At 40.0% G+C, this 21,695-nt stretch overlaps 1 protein-coding gene across 1 annotated transcript in view; it reads right to left on the reverse strand.

The window, feature by feature from the left end:
- LOC126195171 (cGMP-dependent 3',5'-cyclic phosphodiesterase-like) overlaps positions 1-21,695 on the reverse strand; it is a 333,488-nt gene that overhangs the window by 168,549 nt on the left and 143,244 nt on the right. Inside the window, exon 7 of the mRNA XM_049933683.1 lies at positions 5,967-6,192. Within this exon, the coding sequence (XP_049789640.1) occupies positions 5,967-6,192 (226 nt within the window). The remainder of the gene's footprint in view (positions 1-5,966; positions 6,193-21,695) is intronic.

The following is a 21,695-nucleotide window of genomic DNA, read 5'->3' on the forward strand; positions in this document are numbered from 1 at the left end:
TTTATCCAAGATACTCCTGTTGCATAAGGTAATGGAAATGTCTTTTTGAATGTTCATCACTTCAGTTCCTAAAGGGAACTACTAATACTTATTATCTTAACAAAATAAGAAATAAAGAGAGATTCAGCAAGCCTAATTCAAAGTTATTTGTTTATCATTTTATAAAATATTGCACCAGCCACTAGGCAGCTCCACTGTAAATGCTGTTCTCAGGCGGGGGATGAGACAATTGACATATGCAAGCAGCTGGAAACCACCGTCACTACTGTCAAGCAATTAGAAGCTGGTGAGGATGGGAGTGTTGGGAGAGCAACCACATCATGTATCAGAGATAGCAAAGGTACCCCAAGCACTACCCTCTCCAGTGAACAGTGAACAGTGTGTCCTTACAGGAAGTACAGGAGCTATCACTACTCGCCCATTTGACTGTGAGTGGCGTATCAGTGGTATGACTGTGTCTTGTACAGGATGTAATGAATCTGATCAGTGGTTCTTAATCATTTGTACTAACTAACATGATACAGGGTGTCCATAAAGTCCCTTTACAACTTCAAAATTTTATTACGACGGTAGTTGTTGAAATATTTGAACAAAATTTCTTTTATAGTAATCACTGTTTACTTAAGTTTTTATATGTACTAAAATTTTGGGTTTCAGATATTCTGTTGATGGAAGTAATTGAAGCTCTATAAAATGGCAACTCCTCAAGAGAAGGCACAATGTGTGTCCTGGTTTACTGAGACAAAATCGGATGTTCTTCGTTCCAAACTTCGGAACGAAGTAGGGAAGAGATCCACCACTGCACCCTTCAATCCGTGCATGGCACAAAAAATTTATGGAGACAGGGACAGTGTTGGATAAAGGGAGGAGCGGGTGACCACAAATATCTGAGGAAAACATCAATTGTGTTTTAAATGCCTTCACTTGTTCACCTACGAAGTCCACCCGCACTGCTGCCAGACAGTTGCGACTACCACGTCAACTGTACATAAGGTCCTCCACAAGAACTTACGGTTGTACGCTTACAAAGTGCAACTGTTACAGACACTTGAGCCAAATGACAAGCCAAAATGGACAGAGTTTGCACTCAACATGCTGAAACGCCTTTCAGAGGATCAAGCATTCCTCAAGCGAATTTGTTTCAGTGATGAGGCAACTTTTCATGTTTCTGGGACACTAAACAGACACAATGTGAGAATCTGGGGATCTGAACAGCCCCCATGTGACTAGGGAGCTTCACCCGGATAGTCCAAAAGTGAATGTGTGGTGTGGAATAATGTGCAACCAAATAATTGGTCCATTTTTCTTCAACAAGTCAACAATTACTGCAGATGTTTACCTCAACTTTCTGACCGAATATGTAGCACCACAACTGATTGACTTTCAACCAACTATCATTTTCCAGCAAGATGGTGCACCATCACATTGGGGACTGCATGTTCGTTGGTTACTCAACAAGACATTTCCCAGCAGATGGATTGGAAGGGACGGGTCTATTTCTTGGCCACCGCGTTCGCCAGATATCAATCCCTTGGACTTTTTTTATGGGGGTATGTAAAAGATACTGTGTATCAAACGCAGATACGGGAAATTGCTGATTTGAAGCACAGGATTCGTAATGCCATTCCCACCATTGATGACGCTATGCTACAGCGAACAAGGCAAGAAATTGAGTACAGTCTTGATGTGCTTCGTGCAACTAAAGGTGTCCATATAGATGTCTATTAAACACTGTCAAAAACTTTTATAAACACTGATTACAATAAAAAAAATGTTAAAATATTTCAACAACTGTTGTTGTAATAAAATTTTGAAGTTGTAAAGGGACTTTATGGACACCCTGTACATCAGTTTTGTAAACTACATGATACATTAATATTTCAAATACAATTTATCAGTTCTGTGTTTTGTTACTTATTATTATTGTTGTTGTTGTTATCTTATTTAATACATTTTGTTACTTCTTTACATTATTTATTCTTTTTGAAATTGTCTTTATAATAATACATTTGTAACTAATATTATTGATTACTGAAACATTTACAAATGATAAATATGCAACAAAACTGAAATTCTCCTATTTATGACAAAATATTAGCATTTACGCTACTGGAATAATTTAAATGTAAACTTTTTTGTGTAAAAGCCTTTTTGATACAATTCAGTTGGAAACTGGGTTTTGTGCCATTTGGTAATGTTAATGCGGTGCTGTGATAAGGTGAACGAGTATAAAATAATGAATGAAATGTGAAAGATACAAATTCATATTCTCTTGATTTCATCTGATAATGTGTACAAAATTAATTGGAAGCATGTAATCTTTTTTGCAAGCAAAAATCAAAAAAATATGACTGTGCCAATAACCAGAATAGGCACTGATAAGCAAGCAACATAAGTTTGGTAGGTAGGAGATGAGATACTGGCTGAAGTAAAGCCATGAGCGTGGATTGCAAGTTATGCTCGGATAGCTCTGGCAGTAGGTCATTTGCCCATGAAAGACAAAAGTTCTAGGTTAAAGCCTCAGTCCCACACAGAATTTTAACCTCCAGGAAGTTTGGTACCACTACGTACTTCACTGCAGAGTGCAAATTCAGTCTCAAAGTAAAATAAATGTTCATTTATTATAATGTAGATTTCAATATATAGATGATTTAACTTCTCCACCTAATCTAATTGTGTGAGAAAATGTACTGCCAATAAAGCCATAACAGATCAGATTTGTGATTTTAATTTTTTAATAATAATGGTAACATAAGAAAGAGATTAGAAAGAAAGACAAGAACCAAGCAGAACCCAGGATATTACGTCCATCCCCATAACCAACAAGTTCTCGGGGCTGTCTCCCAATGAAATTCAAACTGAGACAGTTAGACTCAGTTCACAAGATGGGAAGCCTTATCAGATTCTTATCACTTCAGACAAAAATCTTCTATGGAGATCTACACACATATTGGCACTAAATGGTACAATGCTTCTACACTCCTGGAAATGGAAAAAAGAACACAGTGACACCGGTGTGTCAGACCCACCATACTTGCTCCGGACACTGCGAGAGGGCTGTACAAGCAATGATCACACGCACGGCACAGCGGACACACCAGGAACCGCGGTGTTGGCCGTCGAATGGCGCTAGCTGCGCAGCATTTGTGCACCGCCGCCGTCAGTGTCAGCCAGTTTGCCGTGGCATACGGAGCTCCATCGCAGTCTTTAACACTGGTAGCATGCCGCGACAGCGTGGACGTGAACCGTATGTGCAGTTGACGGACTTTGAGCGAGGGCGTATAGTGGGCATGCGGGAGGCCGGGTGGACGTACCGCCGAATTGCTCAACATGTGGGGCGTGAGGTCTCCACAGTACATCGATGTTGTCGCCAGTGGTCGGCGGAAGGTGCACGTGCCCGTCGACCTGGGACCGGACCGCAGCGACGCACAGATGCACGCCAAGACCGTAGGATCCTACGCAGTGCCGTAGGGGACCGCACCGCCACTTCCCAGCAAATTAGGGACACTGTTGCTCCTGGGGTATCGGCGAGGACCATTCGCAACCGTCTCCATGAAGCTGGGCTACGGTCCCGCACACCGTTAGGCCGTCTTCCGCTCACGCCCCAACATCGTGCAGCCCGCCTCCAGTGGTGTCGCGACAGGCGTGAATGGAGGGACGAATGGAGACGTGTCGTCTTCAGCGATGAGAGTCGCTTCTGCCTTGGTGCCAATGATGGTCGTATGCGTGTTTGGCGCCGTGCAGGTGAGCGCCACAATCAGGACTGCATACGACCGAGGCACACAGGGCCAACACCCGGCATCATGGTGTGGGGAGCGATCTCCTACACTGGCCCTACACCACTGGTGATCGTCGAGGGGACATTGAATAGTGCACGGTACATCCAAACCGTCATCGAACCCATCGTTCTACCATTCCTAGACCGGCAAGGGAACTTGCTGTTCCAACAGGACAATGCACGTCCGCATGTATCCCGTGCCACCCAACGTGCTCTAGAAGGTGTAAGTCAACTACCCTGGCCAGCAAGATCTCCGGATCTGTCCCCCATTGAGCATGTTTGGGACTGGATGAAGCGTCGTCTCACGCGGTCTGCACGTCCAGCACGAACGCTGGTCCAACTGAGGTGCCAGGTGGAAATGGCATGGCAAGCCGTTCCACAGGACTACATCCAGCATCTCTACGATCGTCTCCATGGGAGAATAGCAGCCTGCATTGCTGCGAAAGGTGGATATACACTGTACTAGTGCCGACATTGTGCATGCTCTGTTGCCTGTGTCTATGTGCCTGTGGTTCTGTCAGTGTGATCATGTGATGTATCTGACCCCAGGAATGTGTCAATAAAGTTTCCCCTTCCTGGGACAATGAATTCACGGTGTTCTTATTTCAATTTCCAGGAGTGTATTTTACCAAAATAATCTATTCATCATTTTGTGACGCATTTCAGGAGACCCCATCATCATACCTGTGGCGTGAAACACACAATAAAAGACAATATATTACAAGGAATACATCGCAACAATGCAGTGAAACTAAGAAATATATTTATTAAAATCAGCAGAGAGTATACTGTTGCTTCTTATTCTGTTCCATAACTACATTGTGGCCAACTGACTTAGGCAGTTCGACATAATGAAACTGTTAATGAAGGAATCAAATTGTGCTAACAGTGCTGAAGCTGCAACATACCAACATCATGACATGATAAATAAAACTATTTTGGGAATCAAGACAAGTGTTTTACCACTTCTCAAATTCTCTACTGACTTTGAGGCTGTGTAAGCCCCTCTTTTAACCATAACATACAATAGATCCCACGAACCAAAACCTCTGCTCAATGGTTTGAACAACGCCCATATCACATTCACCTACAAGACGGATACAAAATACTGTCCAGTTTCCTTGACACCCATTTCTTGTAAAAACTCAGAACATATTCTGAGATCAAACATAATAAGGTATCACAAAAAGAATTACCTCCATCATGCCAGCCAGCAAGCATACTGTAAGCTTCTATAATGGGAAACCCAACTTGTGCTTTTCCCAAGTGGCTTCCTCAAACCCATGGGTCAAAGCACTCAGAGAGATTACTTCCAGAAAGCATTTGGCTCAGTATCACATATACTTTAAATACACTCATATGGGGTATCAAGCGAATTTGTGACTAGACTGAGGATTTCTTTATGAGAATGATGTAGTATGTTATCTTGGATGGAGAATCAACAAAATGTAACAACGATGGAAATTCCTAGATGGGTTACACATAAAATAAAAGAAAGGTAACCACTCATCAATAGCTTTTATAGAACAGGTTATATAAAGGGAGCTATGCAGTTATAGTGGAGACTACAATACAGGACAACTGTTTGCAATCATTTTAGTCTGGAGGAAAGAATATGTGTAAGTGTGTTGGAGGAATTTGAGGCCTGCATAAAATAAGACCAATAGGTAATGGACCACAATTTACATCTGGGTACCTAGACAACTTTTTTAGTTGGAACTTCAGCACCCATCTAGTGTGAGAAAAAATGGAAACTCCCCTAAAAGTTAGAACAGAAGGAATGAGAACAGTAAACACATTTACTGACAAGGCTATATGCAGTGAGCTACGCAGATACAATGGAGACTGATTATTAACATATTCCCACAATGCCAATCCGTTGATCCAGGTTTAGATTTCCAGCTGCTTCCCTAAATTGCTTACAGCAAATGCTGGGATGGTAAGACATAACGAATTTCCTTCCACATGCCTATACAATCTAAGCTCATGCTCCACCTTTAATTACCTCACTCTTGACAGGACATTAAACTCTAAACTTACTTTCTTTTCTTCTTGTGGTCTACGTTAATAAAGTGAATTTAAGATGATTTAGAAAGTGCAATTAAATAATTCCTACATAAATACATCAGTCTCACTATAGTAGTGTTAAATGCAACAAAAGGTACATAAAGCAGAGGAGGATACATACCTTCATGTGATACATCATAAGCTCATTTGCCATCTTGTACCTTGCCTGTGCTTCTTGTATCTTTTTATACACTAAGCTGTGCATAATACTTATGCCACAGTAAATACTAAATGCCATTGCAACTTCTTCATCGAACACATCAAAGTAGTAGCCATTTCTCTTGTTACACATCTGGGCAACTCCCACTATGACATTTTCATGGTGAATAGGAAAGCAAAGTATGTTCCTGGAAACACAAGGGAAATGTCTTATTTTATAGAAGGCTTATAAATTAGTAGGTGCAACTTAAGAACTAACTAGAGAGATAATTTGTTGCAACATTTTGACACACTACGTGGAAGCTCAAAAAGGTTAACAATGTAATTCAGTAATCTGTTAAGCTTAAACCCGTGAAATACATACTTCATCCTAATACATACTGCCTCCAACCTATATGCTTACTATGTCAATTTAATTATACACACACTTAATCCACAAAATACAGAGGTTTCACATACTTTTTGAAACAACATATCTGTAGCATAAAGTAGTAATGTAAGCACAACTACTGATGGAAATTATTCAAAAATGCTATCATATTAACAAAAAAAAAAAAAGGTCATAACTACTGCCAGCAACAGTATCACCACCACCACCACCACCACCACCACCACCACTACCACCACCACCAGTGTGCTACAGTGAGAACAATTCCTGTTATCATCAGTTGCATAAGTGCAGTATGTTGAAAACCAAATATTCACATTTATAAATAAGTGCAACATTTCATATTTTTCGCTTTAGTTTGAAAGCTTAAGCAGCCATCTTGGACAGTTTCCTTTATATGGACATATTTTGTATTAAAAGTAATAGACCTATCAGCAGACGAGGAGAAATTCAAATCCTTGTCACATTGATCATCTTCATGCTTTAGATTTGCATAACAATCATACATAAAATAATGAGACAGAATTGCTGGTCTGTTTTCACCTTAAGGATGTGAAATTTTCGGTACTACTGGTCAGCAATTGTGTCTCATAATTTCATAGCTTTTGTGAGCACATTTACATTTTGTCACAATTTAGGTATTTACAAAGGAGATTGCTTCTTTAATTTTTCGATTGATTGACAAGATTAGTAGCTCCAATAAAAATATCTACAATAGTGTCATGCTCATTCAAAGCAACTACAGTGAACAGGAATAATATAGCCTGCACTGTCAGACAACAGAATAAGAAAAAAGAAGTGGTCTTCTAAGAAATTCAGTAATTCACAATTATCATTTTACAATTTTTACTTGTATCTGCATGTTACCTAAACACTATTGGTCTGTAAATTTTCTTTCTCAACAGAGACAGAAAGTTTTGTTGAACATGCATATCAGAGCAATGGTCTCTGACTATGGGTGATTCAGATTGACAGGATCCCTTAAGTTGTGTCACAGGACATTATTACAGTTAAAGAGATTACGGAGGAACCAAACAGAATTTGATTCATTAGGAGCCAGTGACCTGTTAAACATTTATGGGGAAAACATAAAAGGTTAAATGTGCAAAAATTAGCTCAGTGTGTATTACCATTGTAGGCAGGGAAAAACAAATTAGTATAATCAAAACGTTAATGTTTTGTAGGGGAAACTTGGTGGAAACAAAATGGTGTCAACAGCTGAAAGTGCAATTAATTTTAAATGCTTCTTTCATACATTTAGATGTACAACTCCTTGCCAAGAAAACCTGAGTACACAATAATGGGACCTAACATGCTATTTGTGTGTTACCAGCAAACATGGCCTTGTAGATCATGATTCAATTTTTAGTGCAGGGTCAATGCCTTATATATTCAAATTGTCAATTACCTTCAATTTAAATATATTTTGTGTGTAGGTTTCATAAAAAAGGGAAAACTTCCATCACATATGCAAAAAATATTTCCCAGGTGCAAATCTTTCATTGTCTCTGTACAATCTGTAAACATGTTGAGCTGATGTTCAGCAGCTAGGCCTGCCAGATGATTTGAAGACCCATTCATCAACTTGTCACTTGCAGATAAGACAATCTGTAAAAAAATATTGAAATGTTTAACGCCTACAGCATTTTCAGCACGAACTTTTCCATTAGGTCAGGGTCTGAGAAATGACTTAAGTCTCATTCTTGAGTTATCTCCTCCTTTTTCATTATCAGACCATGTGGAACTTATTTTCAGCATTTTCTATCTTTGGGGATCAAGCTGTATTATTTTAATTTGGTTTGTTATACTGTCAATGGACTACTTAAGTATTCTGTTATTGCTTGTGTGAATGTAACAGAAACATTTATCTTTGGAAAGAACATCTGGAGAAAATATTGCTGGTTTGTAAGTACAGTAGAGAACACAACTCATGAAAAGAGATATTCACGACCTAAACTACTGCAATGGACTATTAACAAACTATTAAGAAACAGTATCCACCTAACAATAGGTTTATGACAAACATGCACAGTTTACTTGACAAGAGTTTAACTATGAGACGAGAAATGTGTATATGTTTTAGGGGGTGGATCACTAAATACGTTGCACAAAGTACTTTAAAAGTCTTATATATATCTATTGTATGTGCAAAAGAGATAAAAAAATAGCGGTCTTAATCAATATTGGGCCACTGTTCACAAGAACAGAAACTTTTCTTATGTGGATTGTAAAAAGATTGTATTACAATAGTAAAAATCCTGCAAGGAACAACAAAGTGCTATTCAAAAAGAAGGAACAGATACCAAATATTTATTGCTTCCAAACTACAAAAGAAAGAAACCCAATTCCAACATTCCTGGAAAGAGAAAAGTTCAAATTTTTATGCATTCAATGTGAGCACCATGTGTTACATGGCAAAAATCAAAACAGTGGCTCATTTCCGGCCACAAATGAAGCAGCTGGTCTCTCATTATCGAATTCACAGCTTCAACAATGTGATGTTGCAGACTTTAAAGCCTATCAGGCATAGGGTGGATAAAAACAGTCTTTTACACAACCCCATAGATAAAAAGTCACAAGGTGTGAGGTCTGGACACCTGGGAAGTCACCAATGATGAAGTTCATGTTCTGCTCCTCCTCTTCCATTAAACGTCCTGGAATGGGTGCTCACAGTGAATGCATAAAAATTTGAACTTTTCTCTTTCCAGGAATGTTGGAATTGTGTTTTTATCTTTTGTATTTTGGAATCAATAAATGTTTGAAATCTGCTCCTTCTGTTTGAATGGCCCTGTATGTAAAATACGGGAAAAGCAACCACCAACCTATAGTGGAGTGACTTGTGGCACATAGATACATGGAACAGAACACAGTGTTCATTAGCTTTCAAGCTCTGGCTCGTTTTCTAGAAAAAGCTACAGGCATTCACACTCATAACCACACAGGCACCCAAGTACACACTACCACATCCACAGCAACACTGAATATTCATTATTACCAATTACTGATAGTAGTTGCTTGGAGTGATATACGTGGGGAGGGGGTAGGGTAAGACACATGAATCAATGAAAGTAGCGGGATAGTGTGAGGCAGGAGCAGGAAAGACAGGTGACTCAGCAGTGCACAAGACAAAATGAATTCTGAGGGAGCAGAGCATATAAGAGCTATAAGGAGAGGGGGGGCAGGGAAGTGAGGATGTACAAAACAGGAGATAGAGTCAGAGAGGGTCACAGGGAGGTGAGGTTGAAAGGGAGAGGATGGGAGTGGGATGGAATGGGGGAAGAGGGAGGAGAGGAGAGGAAGGGAGGGAGGAGAGAATGAATGCAGGATAAGCTGGAGAGACAATTTCCATCAATGTACTTCAGAGAAACTTGTGCTGAAAGGGTGTATCCAAATTGCAAGTGTAGTGAAGCAGCTGTTAAAGTCATTATAGTCGTGGTGTGCAGCAGGTTTGGCAACTGAATGGTCAAATCTATGGCTGGTCACAGTTTGGCAATGGCCATTCATGTGAGTGGACACAGTTGGTTACCTGTCATGCCCACATAGAACGCTACACAATAATTACAGCATAGCTGATATATAACATGGCTGCTTTCACATGTGGCACTGTCTTTTGTAGGGTAAGAATGTCTCTGACTCAACTGTGGTAATAGATGGTGGATGGACGTATGGGATAGGTCTCGCACCTGCGTCATCCAGAAGGGATGACCCATGGTGTGCAGGATTGCAATGGGGATGGACAATATCTGTAAGTTACATGGGTAATGAAACATTGCTTTGAGTGAAGTAGATAGGATTCTGGGTATGATATCCATCATTTCTGCAAACAATGAGATGTACTCGAAGCCCTGGTGAAGAAAGTGGTTGAGTTTGCAAGGCCAGAAGAGTGCTAGTTACTGGCAGTTTACCAGGTTTACTTGTATCAGAGGAGGAAATGGCATGGGAGATCTGTTTATAGATGAGCTGGATAGGATACTGTCTATCAATAAAGGCTCTGGTAAGGTCACTGGTACATTTAAACAACTCCTGCTTTCCACCACAGATGCGGTGGCCATGGGTGGGCTGTAAGGAAGAGACTGTTTGTCATGGGACGGGTGACAGTTATCAAAGAGGAGATGCTGACAATGATTGGTGCACTTGATATGAAAAGATGCATTTATTGAGCCATTTGAGAGGTGGAGATCAACATCTAGGAAGGTAGCTCATTGAGTTGACAAGGACCAGGTGAAGCAGACTTCAGAACAGGTGCTAAGGTTGTGGAGGTAAGAGTAAAGGTAGGATATGCCATGGGTTAAGATCATGAAAATGTCATATATCCCTTAACCAAGCAAGAGCTTTTATGTGTTGACTGGATAGAAAGGATTCCTCTAGATGGCCCATAAATAAGTTGGAACAGAATGTGACTGGTCTGGAGGATTAGGAAATAGGTTGTGGGTTTGGTATCAGGAAGACCCTGAGGAAGGTAGTGTTCCATGGCCATAAGGCCTTGGGCAAGGGGGATGTTAGTTTACAAGGACGTTCCAGCCACAGTGAACAACAAGGACTCTAGTGGTAGCATAACATTAACTGTGGGAAGGTTTTGAAGGAAATGAACAGTCTCGGATGTAGGTTGGGAGGTTATGGACAACAGTTTGGAGCTGTTGGTCAACAAAGACAAAGGTTCATTCTGTGGGAGCATTGTAGCCAGCCCCAATGGGGTAACCGGTAGGGAGACATGTAGGGTTGGTTTTGTGGTTTCTGGAGAGCAGATAAAAGGAAGGAGAATGGGAGGTTGCTGGTGTGAGGAGGGAGATGTACTCAGATCTTAGGTTTCTGGATGGACCTAAGGCCTTGAGGAGCTGCTGGACTTCTGGGATGGTGTCATGTGTGTAAGGTTTATATGCAGGTGTCATAAAGTTGGCAGTGACCCTCAGCCACATAGTCACTACAATTTACGAGCCATTGTTTGTAAAGAGGAGGATAAGGTCTGGATTGGTTTTCACGTTATGGACAACTATCTGTTCCATAGGAGTGATACTGGACTCACTACTAGGGTAGGATTTAGGAAGTCAAGGTGAGGCCAAGGTAGAAGTGAAAATTCTTGAAAGATTACCAGAGGATTGCTCGGTGAAATTGGAAGAGGATCACAGTTGGAGTCATGTTGGAACTGTTTTAAAATAGGTTTCATATGGGGGTTTTGGTTGACTATTGTCAGTGGGGTGTGTGGTGAAGAAGTGTTTCAACTGCAAAGAACAAGGAAATGAAAAGAGGTCCTTTACAAGTCCAGCATGTTGAAATTAGGTTTGGGGCTAAGGGTGACACTTTTAGAAAGTACTGGGACTTCTGCAGGAGTCAGAGTTTCGGCAGAAAGGTTGACAACAGTGTTATAGGATGCGTGTTAAGGAACAGTGTGTTTCATAGTTGGTCGAAGAGGTTTTTGGGGATGTGGAAGGTGGAGTAAATCAGAAAGGCATTGCCAGGGAGCTATAAGGGGTTGACAGGTGATTGGGTCAGAAGACTAGAGGTAATCCCATGCAGCCATCAGACAGAAGTAGCTGTGACTGCTTCCAGCTTCCTCAGGTGCTGCTCAGAATGCTGTGACCACTGATGAAAGACAAGACTTTCTATTGCAATGATATCACAGAAATTTGTGGTCACAGAGTAAATGGATTTCACAAAAGGAGCAGAGGCTCTCAGGTATGGTTTGATATTGAACTCTACAATTATGAAGGACCACACTGGTGAGGATGAGGGACTGAATCAATTGGAAAAGGTAAAGATTCTTGTGGTAGAATGGGTGGCAATTTAAATGGTAAGCCAATTAAATGGGATACCACATTTTGGACAAGAATTCAGAAAGAGGATGTGTTATTGGAGTTTTGCTAGGGCAAAGGAGAGTTTTCAAATTGGCGGAGGTAGAAAAAGTACGAATTCATGGTTAGATGGTAGGGAAAGAAACAGTGAGACTGAAAAACTAGTTTCAAAAGATTAAAATAAAAAAGCGAAAATTTATAGTGGAAGTGATATAATGGAGATAAAAATGGTAGACACTACATAATATGAAAATGATAGATTGCTGCTCACCATACAGTGGAGGTATTGAGTTGCAGATAGGCACAACAAAAAGAATGCTAAACAAGCGAGCTTTTGGCCAAAAGACCTTATCTAAATTAGACAGCGTGCGCGCGCGCGCGCGCGCGCACACACACACACACACACACACACACACACACATTCACACAAGCACAATTCACACACATGACCACGTTTTCATTACTCCGCTACCCCCCCCATGCCTTGTGGATCCTTTCCAACTCCTATCCAACTTCCATCACCCACTCCTTCCCTGTCCAGAATGCCTACTGCCTTCACCCTTCACCTACCACTATCAACCCCCCTCTCCCTTTACGCAAGCTCTCTCCTCCCTCCCCCCACCCACACTCCTCCCTTCCCTCCTTGTCACCCATTCCTTCCCTGACTCCCTATGTCTCTTATAAGCTGTACCCCTCATATCTCCTCTCATCTTGTCATGTCACCACTAAGTCATCTCTCTTTCCTGTTCCTCCTCACACTACCCCCTCCTTACCTTGTGCATACTTCCCTACTCTTATCCTACATCCATCAGCCCACACAAATGCTACCAATAATCAGCATTTCTACAGTAGTCTGTATTTGGGGGTCTGTGTATCTATATTTGGGGTCTGTGTGTCTATCTTTTACTAGAAAAAGAGCTGAGCTCAAAAACTAGTGAACACAGTTTTCTGATATGTATATGTCTGCGCCACCCATCAGTCCACTATAAAACAATTGGATTGATGCATAAAAAATTATCCATATTTAGTTTCCAAAACAGTCACTCACTGCTGAAACTTAATGCTACCTGGGAAGGAAAATAGGTTACTCTTGTTGTGAAACAATGGAGGTTGATAGCTAAAATGCCTCATGTTATTTAGTAACAATAGATGTGAGATAAATTTTAGAAAACAGAATTTCACTGACATCCAGGTTCTCCCTTAAATTACAATAGGTGACAACTGTTATCTTACAATGATCACAAATGAAACAACAGATTACAATGAAGCATTATTCACAGACATCCATGGCAGCATTCATTATGAGACACATGTAGGAGTTAACAGGAACACAGAAAACTAATGTTATAAATCAAAAAACATTGGTTACTATTGGTTCAGATTTCACTAAACTTTCAATCTAAACATCGAGAATTCACTACTGGTATCAAATTAAAATATTGTCAAATAATTAATGTGAAAGGATGTAGATTCTCAATGGCAAACATAAAATTATAAAGTTGTATATCATCTAAAAAGAGAAGAACAGTCTAATTAGTGAACAAAATTTTCTAATACTGACAAAAATCTGAAAGTAAAATGTTACAAAAAGACATACTAATTATCTAAGAAAAGCTGCTGTAAGATTTTTCAGAATTATATTTTAATTATTTTGCAGGTCTACCAAAGTGGTATAAAAACATGATGGTAGGGAATATTTTCCTGATATATGGTGAGAAAGATGAGAGCAAAGTCAAACCCAGCAGACAATTAGTCGAGTGCAGGTACAGAGAGTTGTAGGTAGACAGGGAAAATGTACAGTAAACTGGAGGAATTAAGAAAACAATGAGAAGAACAGGAGTGGGGACTGGGATGTGGCAAACCGAATTACTTAAGATTCCACTCTTTTAGGTTACTTGAATGCACAATTTGCTACAAAATTAGGTCTCATCTGCAAAATTAAAAAAAAAAAAAAAAAATCAGCTGTCAGAAAGAATTGTATTACTATGAAGCAGTAGAACTAGTGGTGACATTTCAAATCATAAGCTTTCCTCCTTCATCTGTCACACAGGACTCAATTTTTTAAAAAGCTCAATTGCATTTCTCATATAGATAATGAAATCAGCTATCAATAAGAGCTTAATATGTTCACTGAAACTTGGAAATGGAGGAACTTACTAGAAAACTCACTAAGAAAATTTGCAGTTGAAAGGCAGTATACCATGGAGGGTCCATCTCATCATGAACTATTCTCCCAGGTGTGTGATATATACTTTACAGCAATAAACCAGCATTCTCACCTCAGCCTTCACTGCACATAATTACTCCATCAGCCTAGTTAAAAAGCAGATTTCCCGGACCACACATCCAATCCTGGTACTGCTGATCTCTCCAAAAAACAACTTCGGAGTGCACCATTGGTCGCTCAGTAGTATACTGGTCTGGCATGTGTTATCAGCTACTTTGACAGGTCCATGACTTCCTAAAATCGTGCCCATAAATGAGGTCCATTCCGTCTGAAATTTTGCCCACCACACCTAGAGTATCTTTCCGTCGCCCTCCCAATCTCACAATATTCTTGTCAGATCCTATGCTACTTCTGCACACATCTCCCTACCCCATGGCTTGTACCCTGTGACCGTCCCCACTGCAAGACATGTCCTATGCACCCTCCTACCATCAACTACAACAGCCCTGTAACTGGCAAAACATATACTATCAACAGGAAAGCCACCTGCGAAACTACACGTGTCATATACCAGCTGTTATGTAAACACTGTTCAGCCTTCTACATCAGCATGACTACCATCAAATTATCAAATACGATCGATGGGCATAGGCAGAGGGTGTATACTGGCAACTCGTAATGCTCTACAACATGACAATCGTGACCTCTGTACCTGTTTCACCACATGTGCCATCTGGATTCTTTCCCCAGAAACCTGTTTCTCAGAACTCTGCACGTGAGAACAAGCACTACAACATGTCCTTGGTTCTTGCTGCCCACCTGGCCACAATTTATGTTAATCTCTTCTGTCTCAGTATTTCTTCATTGTAACTACTCTTTGCTTCACTCTGTTTTGGCCTCTACATCTTTTGTTGTCTTACCCATCTATTGTTCAGCCCCCCCCCCCCCCCCTCCCACCACTCTTACATACAATGCACTACTTAGCTTTTCACTCTTATTAACTCATGCATGATGTTTAAGCAGTGATCTCTGTCTGCATATTACCCTGTTTTCCACCTTTAAGCTCTCAGGTTTTCAAATCTTGTCCTATGCAGTCCCCAACAATCAGTCTTTCCTTCTCATCCCATACGGTAAGTCTCCCCAGACTCGCAGTTCTGGGTGACTTTCCCAAAATCTACCCCTTTTGCTAGACCTCTCCAGTCCTTTTCCTTCACCCGCCTTCCTTCCCCTTCAACTCTTCTGCCTGAAGAAAGAACCACTATCTCTGAAGGCTTGCCTATTACAACTGTCTTTTGTGTGTGTATGTGAGTGCATGTGTGTGTCTGTTCTGCCGCCACCTGGTGAATAGACTATTTTATCTATATAATTTGTGTGTGTGTGTGTGTGTGTGTGTGTGTGTGTGCACCCAGTCAAGGACATAGCCAAATGTGGCAGGGGTGTTGGGACATCCCCCCCCCCCCAAATCATTTAAATTAAAGTACACATGACCTAGCTGCTGTAAAGTGAAATTGCAAGATATTTTGATTTTCAGTCATATGAAGAAAATGGGATACGCACTCTTGATAGTCAACATGGCCATCGATATATTTAAACTACCAATATATCAATAACATTATCAACTACCACCCATCACTACTTTAGCCAAGACCAACTGAACATTGCTGGCTTTACTTGAGATAAGCTGTTGTTTTGTTAATTAGTTCAGTTCTTACTTACAGCTGAATTTAATGTAAGTGCAGCTGTTTAGTGTTTCAGTGCAGTGTGCTGTTGTGAGAGTTTCTAATTTTGAATAAGTTTGTAACAAAAAAGAAGAGGAAAATTGATTTTGATTCATTCACTAACATTGTGGTAAGTTAAAAATATGCAAGTACTACTATAATAAGCTAATTACATATCTACAGCAGTTTAATGTTAGCACTGGAGCTGTTATTTAGAGACTGGTAGAACTCTGGGTTTGCAATAATTCAGTATTTCACAAGGCAGCAGAGTGGTGAAGATCATTACAAATAACATAACATTAAAATCAGTATACAAAAATACATTTGGATTTGCCTGTGTTGCCCAAAAATTGTGTTGATCAATAAAAAATATCGCCCACATGATTATGGATGCAGTCATTTAAGAAACTTGCTTGAAACTGCATCAGTAGTGGGCCAAATTGCAAAATATCACCCAATCTGGTCACATGGTCTGTACCCAATAATGAAAATCATTTTCAATACGGAAACTTTTTAATAGCTACTTGCAAGTCACCATTCAGCATCCAAAATAATCAAAATACTCCATGCCTCTCCTCCTACAAACTAGCATATGGGCGCTCTTGGTTTGTGGAAACCAGAAGGGGTATGTGGTGACAGCAGATTCTATAGTTTATTCGTTTCTGAAGCAATTTTTCAGTGGGCTACTTGAATTCATCTGAGACAACTGCGTCCTGAACTCCAGCCCCCCCCCCCCCCCCCCCACCCTTTTCATCTATTCATGCTCTTGTAATACTATAATAACTGAAGGCAAAAATTCCATCCACAATTAATCATAAAATATGCACATGTTCCTGCACTGTCAAATGACCAAATGTGCACAATTAAAGGAAAAACATGTAATATCAGAATTCCACCTTTAATTGAGATGCATTTTATTTTGTTTTAAAACAATGTACAACCAGTTTCTCCTAATTTTCAACAGACTGGGGTAGCTTTACATGTTGAGGTGCTGAGATAGCAATGCTTGGACTCGAGAGGTGACGTGGTTCAAACCCATCTGCCGCCAACCTTGAAAATGGTTTCCTGTGGTTTTCCATTTTCAATTTAGGCCAATGCCAGGGCTGATTTACTATAGGCCACAGACAATTCCTTTTGGTATTTCTCTCTTTCCTGACAAATTCCAATTCCCCTACAGATGCAGCCTCTCTGCTTAAATGAAAAGAGCTGCATTGAAGGTAAGCCAAACATATCTTCGGAGACTCCTAGCACTAAAAGCCACATGATAAATAAATAATAATCAAAATTCACCCCATTTAGGCTTATGCATTTATCTGCTGGGGCATTCTTTAGCGCAGAAAATGATCTTTCTATATTGCAAGGTGTAACAGATGCATGCTTAAATGAGGAAATCTGGGAAAGTGTAAGAGCGAATAATTCCACATCCTTCACACTCTCATCATTAAAAATTGTTCTAGGTTCATCATTGAACAAAACAATATCAGATCTGTTTATTCCAACAGCACTGTCGGTAATAATTATGGCTTCCCTAAGAAGTCGTGTTCATCCATTCCTGATCATTTTCTCAGCTCAAATCCAGATTGAAAGAAAAAGAATGTAAAAAGACCTTGGAGGCTTAAAGGAGATTGAAGCATGACTGCTTCCTAGTGGTTCACCAAAATACGGTGCTCTTAGATCATGAGACTATATCTCTACTTCATGAAAACAGCAAGATCACTGTCAAATAAAATGGTTTAACATTTCTCTATGGAAATTCGCATTCTATGGAGCAAAATTCAGAAAATGCACTATAAGATAGAAAAATGTGATTAATATTTTGGACTAAAGTATAAATATGTCATATCTACATCTATTCTCTGCAAACCACTGTGAAGCACATGGCAGAGGGTATGTTCCATTGTACCAGTTGTTAAGCTTTCTTCCCGTTCCATTCACATATGGAGCATGGGAAGAATGATTGAATGCTTCTGTGCTTGTAGTAATTATTCTAATCTGATTCTCATGATCCCTAAATAAGCTTTATATATAAGGGTTGGTGTATATTCCTATAGGCTTCATTTCAAACCGGTTCTTGAAACTTCGTTAAGAGACTTTCTCGGGATGGTTTACGTCTACTTTCAAGGGTCTTTCAGTTCAGTTCCTTCAGTATCTCTGTGACATTCTCCCATGTATCAAACAAACTTTTCACCATTCGTGCAGCCCTTCTCTTTACATGTACATTATCCCTTTTTAGTTCTATTTGGTATGAGTGCCACACACTTGAGCAATAATCTAAAACCGACTGCATGAGTGGTTTGTAAGCAATCTTCTTTGTACACTGGTTGCATCTCCCCAATATTCTACCAATAAATCGAAGTCTACCACCTGCTTTACATGAGCCTATGTGATCATTCCATCTCATATTCCCGTAAAGTGTTAAACCCAAGTATTCGTACGAGTTGGCCAATTCTAACACAGACTCACTGATATTATAGTAATAGGAGACTGTGTGTTTTCCATTTTGTGAAGTGCAAAATTTTAGATTTCTGAACATTTAAAGCAAGTTGCCAATCTCTGCACCACGTTGAATTCTTATCAAGATCTGACTTAATATTTATGCAGCTTCTTTCAGATAATAATTCATTACAGATAACTGCATAACCTGCTAAAAAACTGATTTTACCATAAGGTCATTAATATACAACATGAACAGCAAGGGTCCCAACACACTTCCCCTGTGGCACACATGAAGTTACTTCTGCATTCGACAATGACTCTCCATCCAACATAACATCTGTGTCCTCCTTACCAAAAAGTCCTTAATCCTGTGACAAAATTTAACTGATACCCCATATGACTGTACTTGTGACAATAAGCGTAGATGCAGTACTGAGTCAAATGCTTTTAGAAACACAAGAAATTCTGCATCTACCTGACTGCCTCGACCCACAACTTTCAGTATGTCATGTGAGTCGGGTTTCACATGATCAGTGTTTCCAGAATCCACGCGGGTTGGCATGGAGGAGGTCATTCTGTTCAAGATATCTCATTATATTTGAGCCCAGAATATGTCTTAAGATTCTATAACAAAATTGTATCAAGGATATTCGATAGTAGTTGTGTGCATCACTTCTACTACCTTCTTGTCGATGGGTGTGACATGTGCTATTTTCCAAGAGGTGGGAATGGTTTTTTGTTCGAAAGATCTACAATATAGTTAGAGGAGGGGCTAACTCGGCCACAAATTCAGGATAGAATCTGATATGGATTTCATTGGGCCCTGGATCTTTGTTCAATTTGAATGATTTCTGCTGTTTCTCAACACCACTGACACTAACACTTATTTCATTCATCTTTTCAGTGGTACAAGGATTAAATTGGGCAGTTCTCATGGGTTTTCCTTTGTGAAGGAACATTTGAAAAAGGAGTTAAGCATTCCAACTTTAGCTCTGCTACCCTCAATTTCCTGCCACCTTTGCAAGGGACTGGACATTGACTTTGCTGCCACTAACAGCCCTTACATACAACCAGAACATCTTCAGGTTTTGTGAATATTATTTGACAATATTGTGCTATGGTAGTCATTGAAGGCATCATGCAGTGCTCTCTTGACAGCCAAATGTGTTTCACTCACCATCTCTCTATCAATAGCATGACCTATTACAAGTTGTATATGTGGACAAGGAAAAAAATTTCCAGATTTAATGGTTAAGAACAGGGTGTATACGTGGACAAGGAAAAAAAAATTCCCGTATTTCCCGGTTAAAAATACACTTTCTCCCAGGTGACTGTATATTTTCCCTTGTCAATCCTTTGAATGGTTATGGTTTTATACACGGGGGTACAATTTCCCGGCATTTTAGAAAACGAAACTCGGGGGAAAAAAGACACGTTTTGGAAACATCTTTGATGTGCAGCAACATGTACGCTACGTATTTTCGTATTACGAAAGTATGCACTGGAATTCCACCGAACACCACATATTGCTTTCCGCATCATTGAAATCGAGATTTCGATGCGCTTTTGTAGGCCGTTCGTAGCTCATGTCACATGATCTCGCCAGCCGATGACAGCGGATATTCAGAGCATAGGACAAGTGATGTAGTCAGCCAACAGCAACGTCACTGTTAAGTAGCACGAACACACAAACAGGGAAAGTTAATAGTTGAAATTAATATACACAGTGCTGCTACAAGAAAAGCATAGTTTTCGTATATAATATCGTTCTCAAGCTGCAAGAGAAGCTAAGCTTCCGCATATACTGTTGATCTTTTTTGCGCGTGTTACACTTTAAGATAAATCACACAAATGTGCCAGTAAGCGGGCCGGAGTGGCCGAGCGGTTCTAGGCGCTTCAGTCTGGAACCGCGCGACCGCTACGGTCGCAGGTTCGAATCCTGCCTCGGGCATGGATGTGTGTGATGTCCTTAGGTTAGTTAGGTTTAAGTAGTTCTAAGTTCTAGGGGACTGATGACCTCAGATGTTAGGTCCCATACTGCTCAGAGCCATTTTTTGTGCCAGCAAAAATTTTAATAATGACATAAATGTCTGATCTTCAGGGTTCGAAATTCTTCTAAATGGTGCGTCATCAAAGAGTTGATTATTAAATGAGAGTCAAACGCTCTGTGATTTAATAAATTCATGGTACATTCTTGCACATAGTTCAACTTACGTAAAAGGATATTTACTTTGAAAGTAACGCTTTTCAAACCACTATTCGCAATATTTTCCTGCGACCTGTTAGAAATAGGTTTGTTTCAGTATTTGCCAGAAAGCGCAGATAACAGGCGACACCGCGCTTGGGTAGCTATCATGACGTAGGAAGCCCATATGTGCGTATGTGTAAAACATTGAAAGATCATACATTATGTCATAAAAGAAACAAGGCATCAGAGGATACTGCAAGAGCATGGGAATTTCGTAAACAATATTAAAATGTGCACATTTAAAGTGCATACTTAAAGTGCACTTTCGCATGTCCTGATTCCCAATGAAGTAGACCTCGACCTGATATTAAGCTTTTCAGTGAGGTTTTCGGGATGTAAATTTTCTTAGAGCACCAGTACCGTATTATATCATGTTTGGTTCTTTATTATGACATAATGCTATACGTGCTAGAAATTAAAAGCGTGCACTTGAAATGCAGCAAACAGTTGAAACTAGCCAGTACTGTGTAATTAAACATTTCGTTTCAAATACATTGACTGCCTCTGCGGAAAAGGTTAACAGAAGTCAATTTTCTTTAGCAGACAGACAAAAATAACTGCATTGTTCCGCAAGGCGATTAATGCTTGACTGTCAGAAAGGTGGAAATAAAATAAAATCTGAAACTAATGACGTATTTTAGCCTTCCGTAATTATGTGAATGTGTTTTAATTCACTTGATAGCTCCCGGCCACAGACATCAGTTTTGTTTTCATTTGACGTGAGAGTAAACGAAGGGGAAACAACAAAATGACTAAATGTAAACACGGGTCATGTGGAGACTACGCACTGTAACTAAGACTGCTCTGCACATCAGCCCTGGATCAACGACATTTGCGAACCGAGTCAACATTTAACAAAAATCGAATTTTCAAAATACACTCCTGGAAATGGAAAAAAGAACACATTGACACCGGTGTGTCAGACCCACCATACTTGCTCCGGAC

This window comes from Schistocerca nitens, chromosome 7 (assembly GCF_023898315.1).
Source record: "Schistocerca nitens isolate TAMUIC-IGC-003100 chromosome 7, iqSchNite1.1, whole genome shotgun sequence".
Classification (NCBI taxonomy): domain Eukaryota; kingdom Metazoa; phylum Arthropoda; class Insecta; order Orthoptera; family Acrididae; genus Schistocerca; species Schistocerca nitens.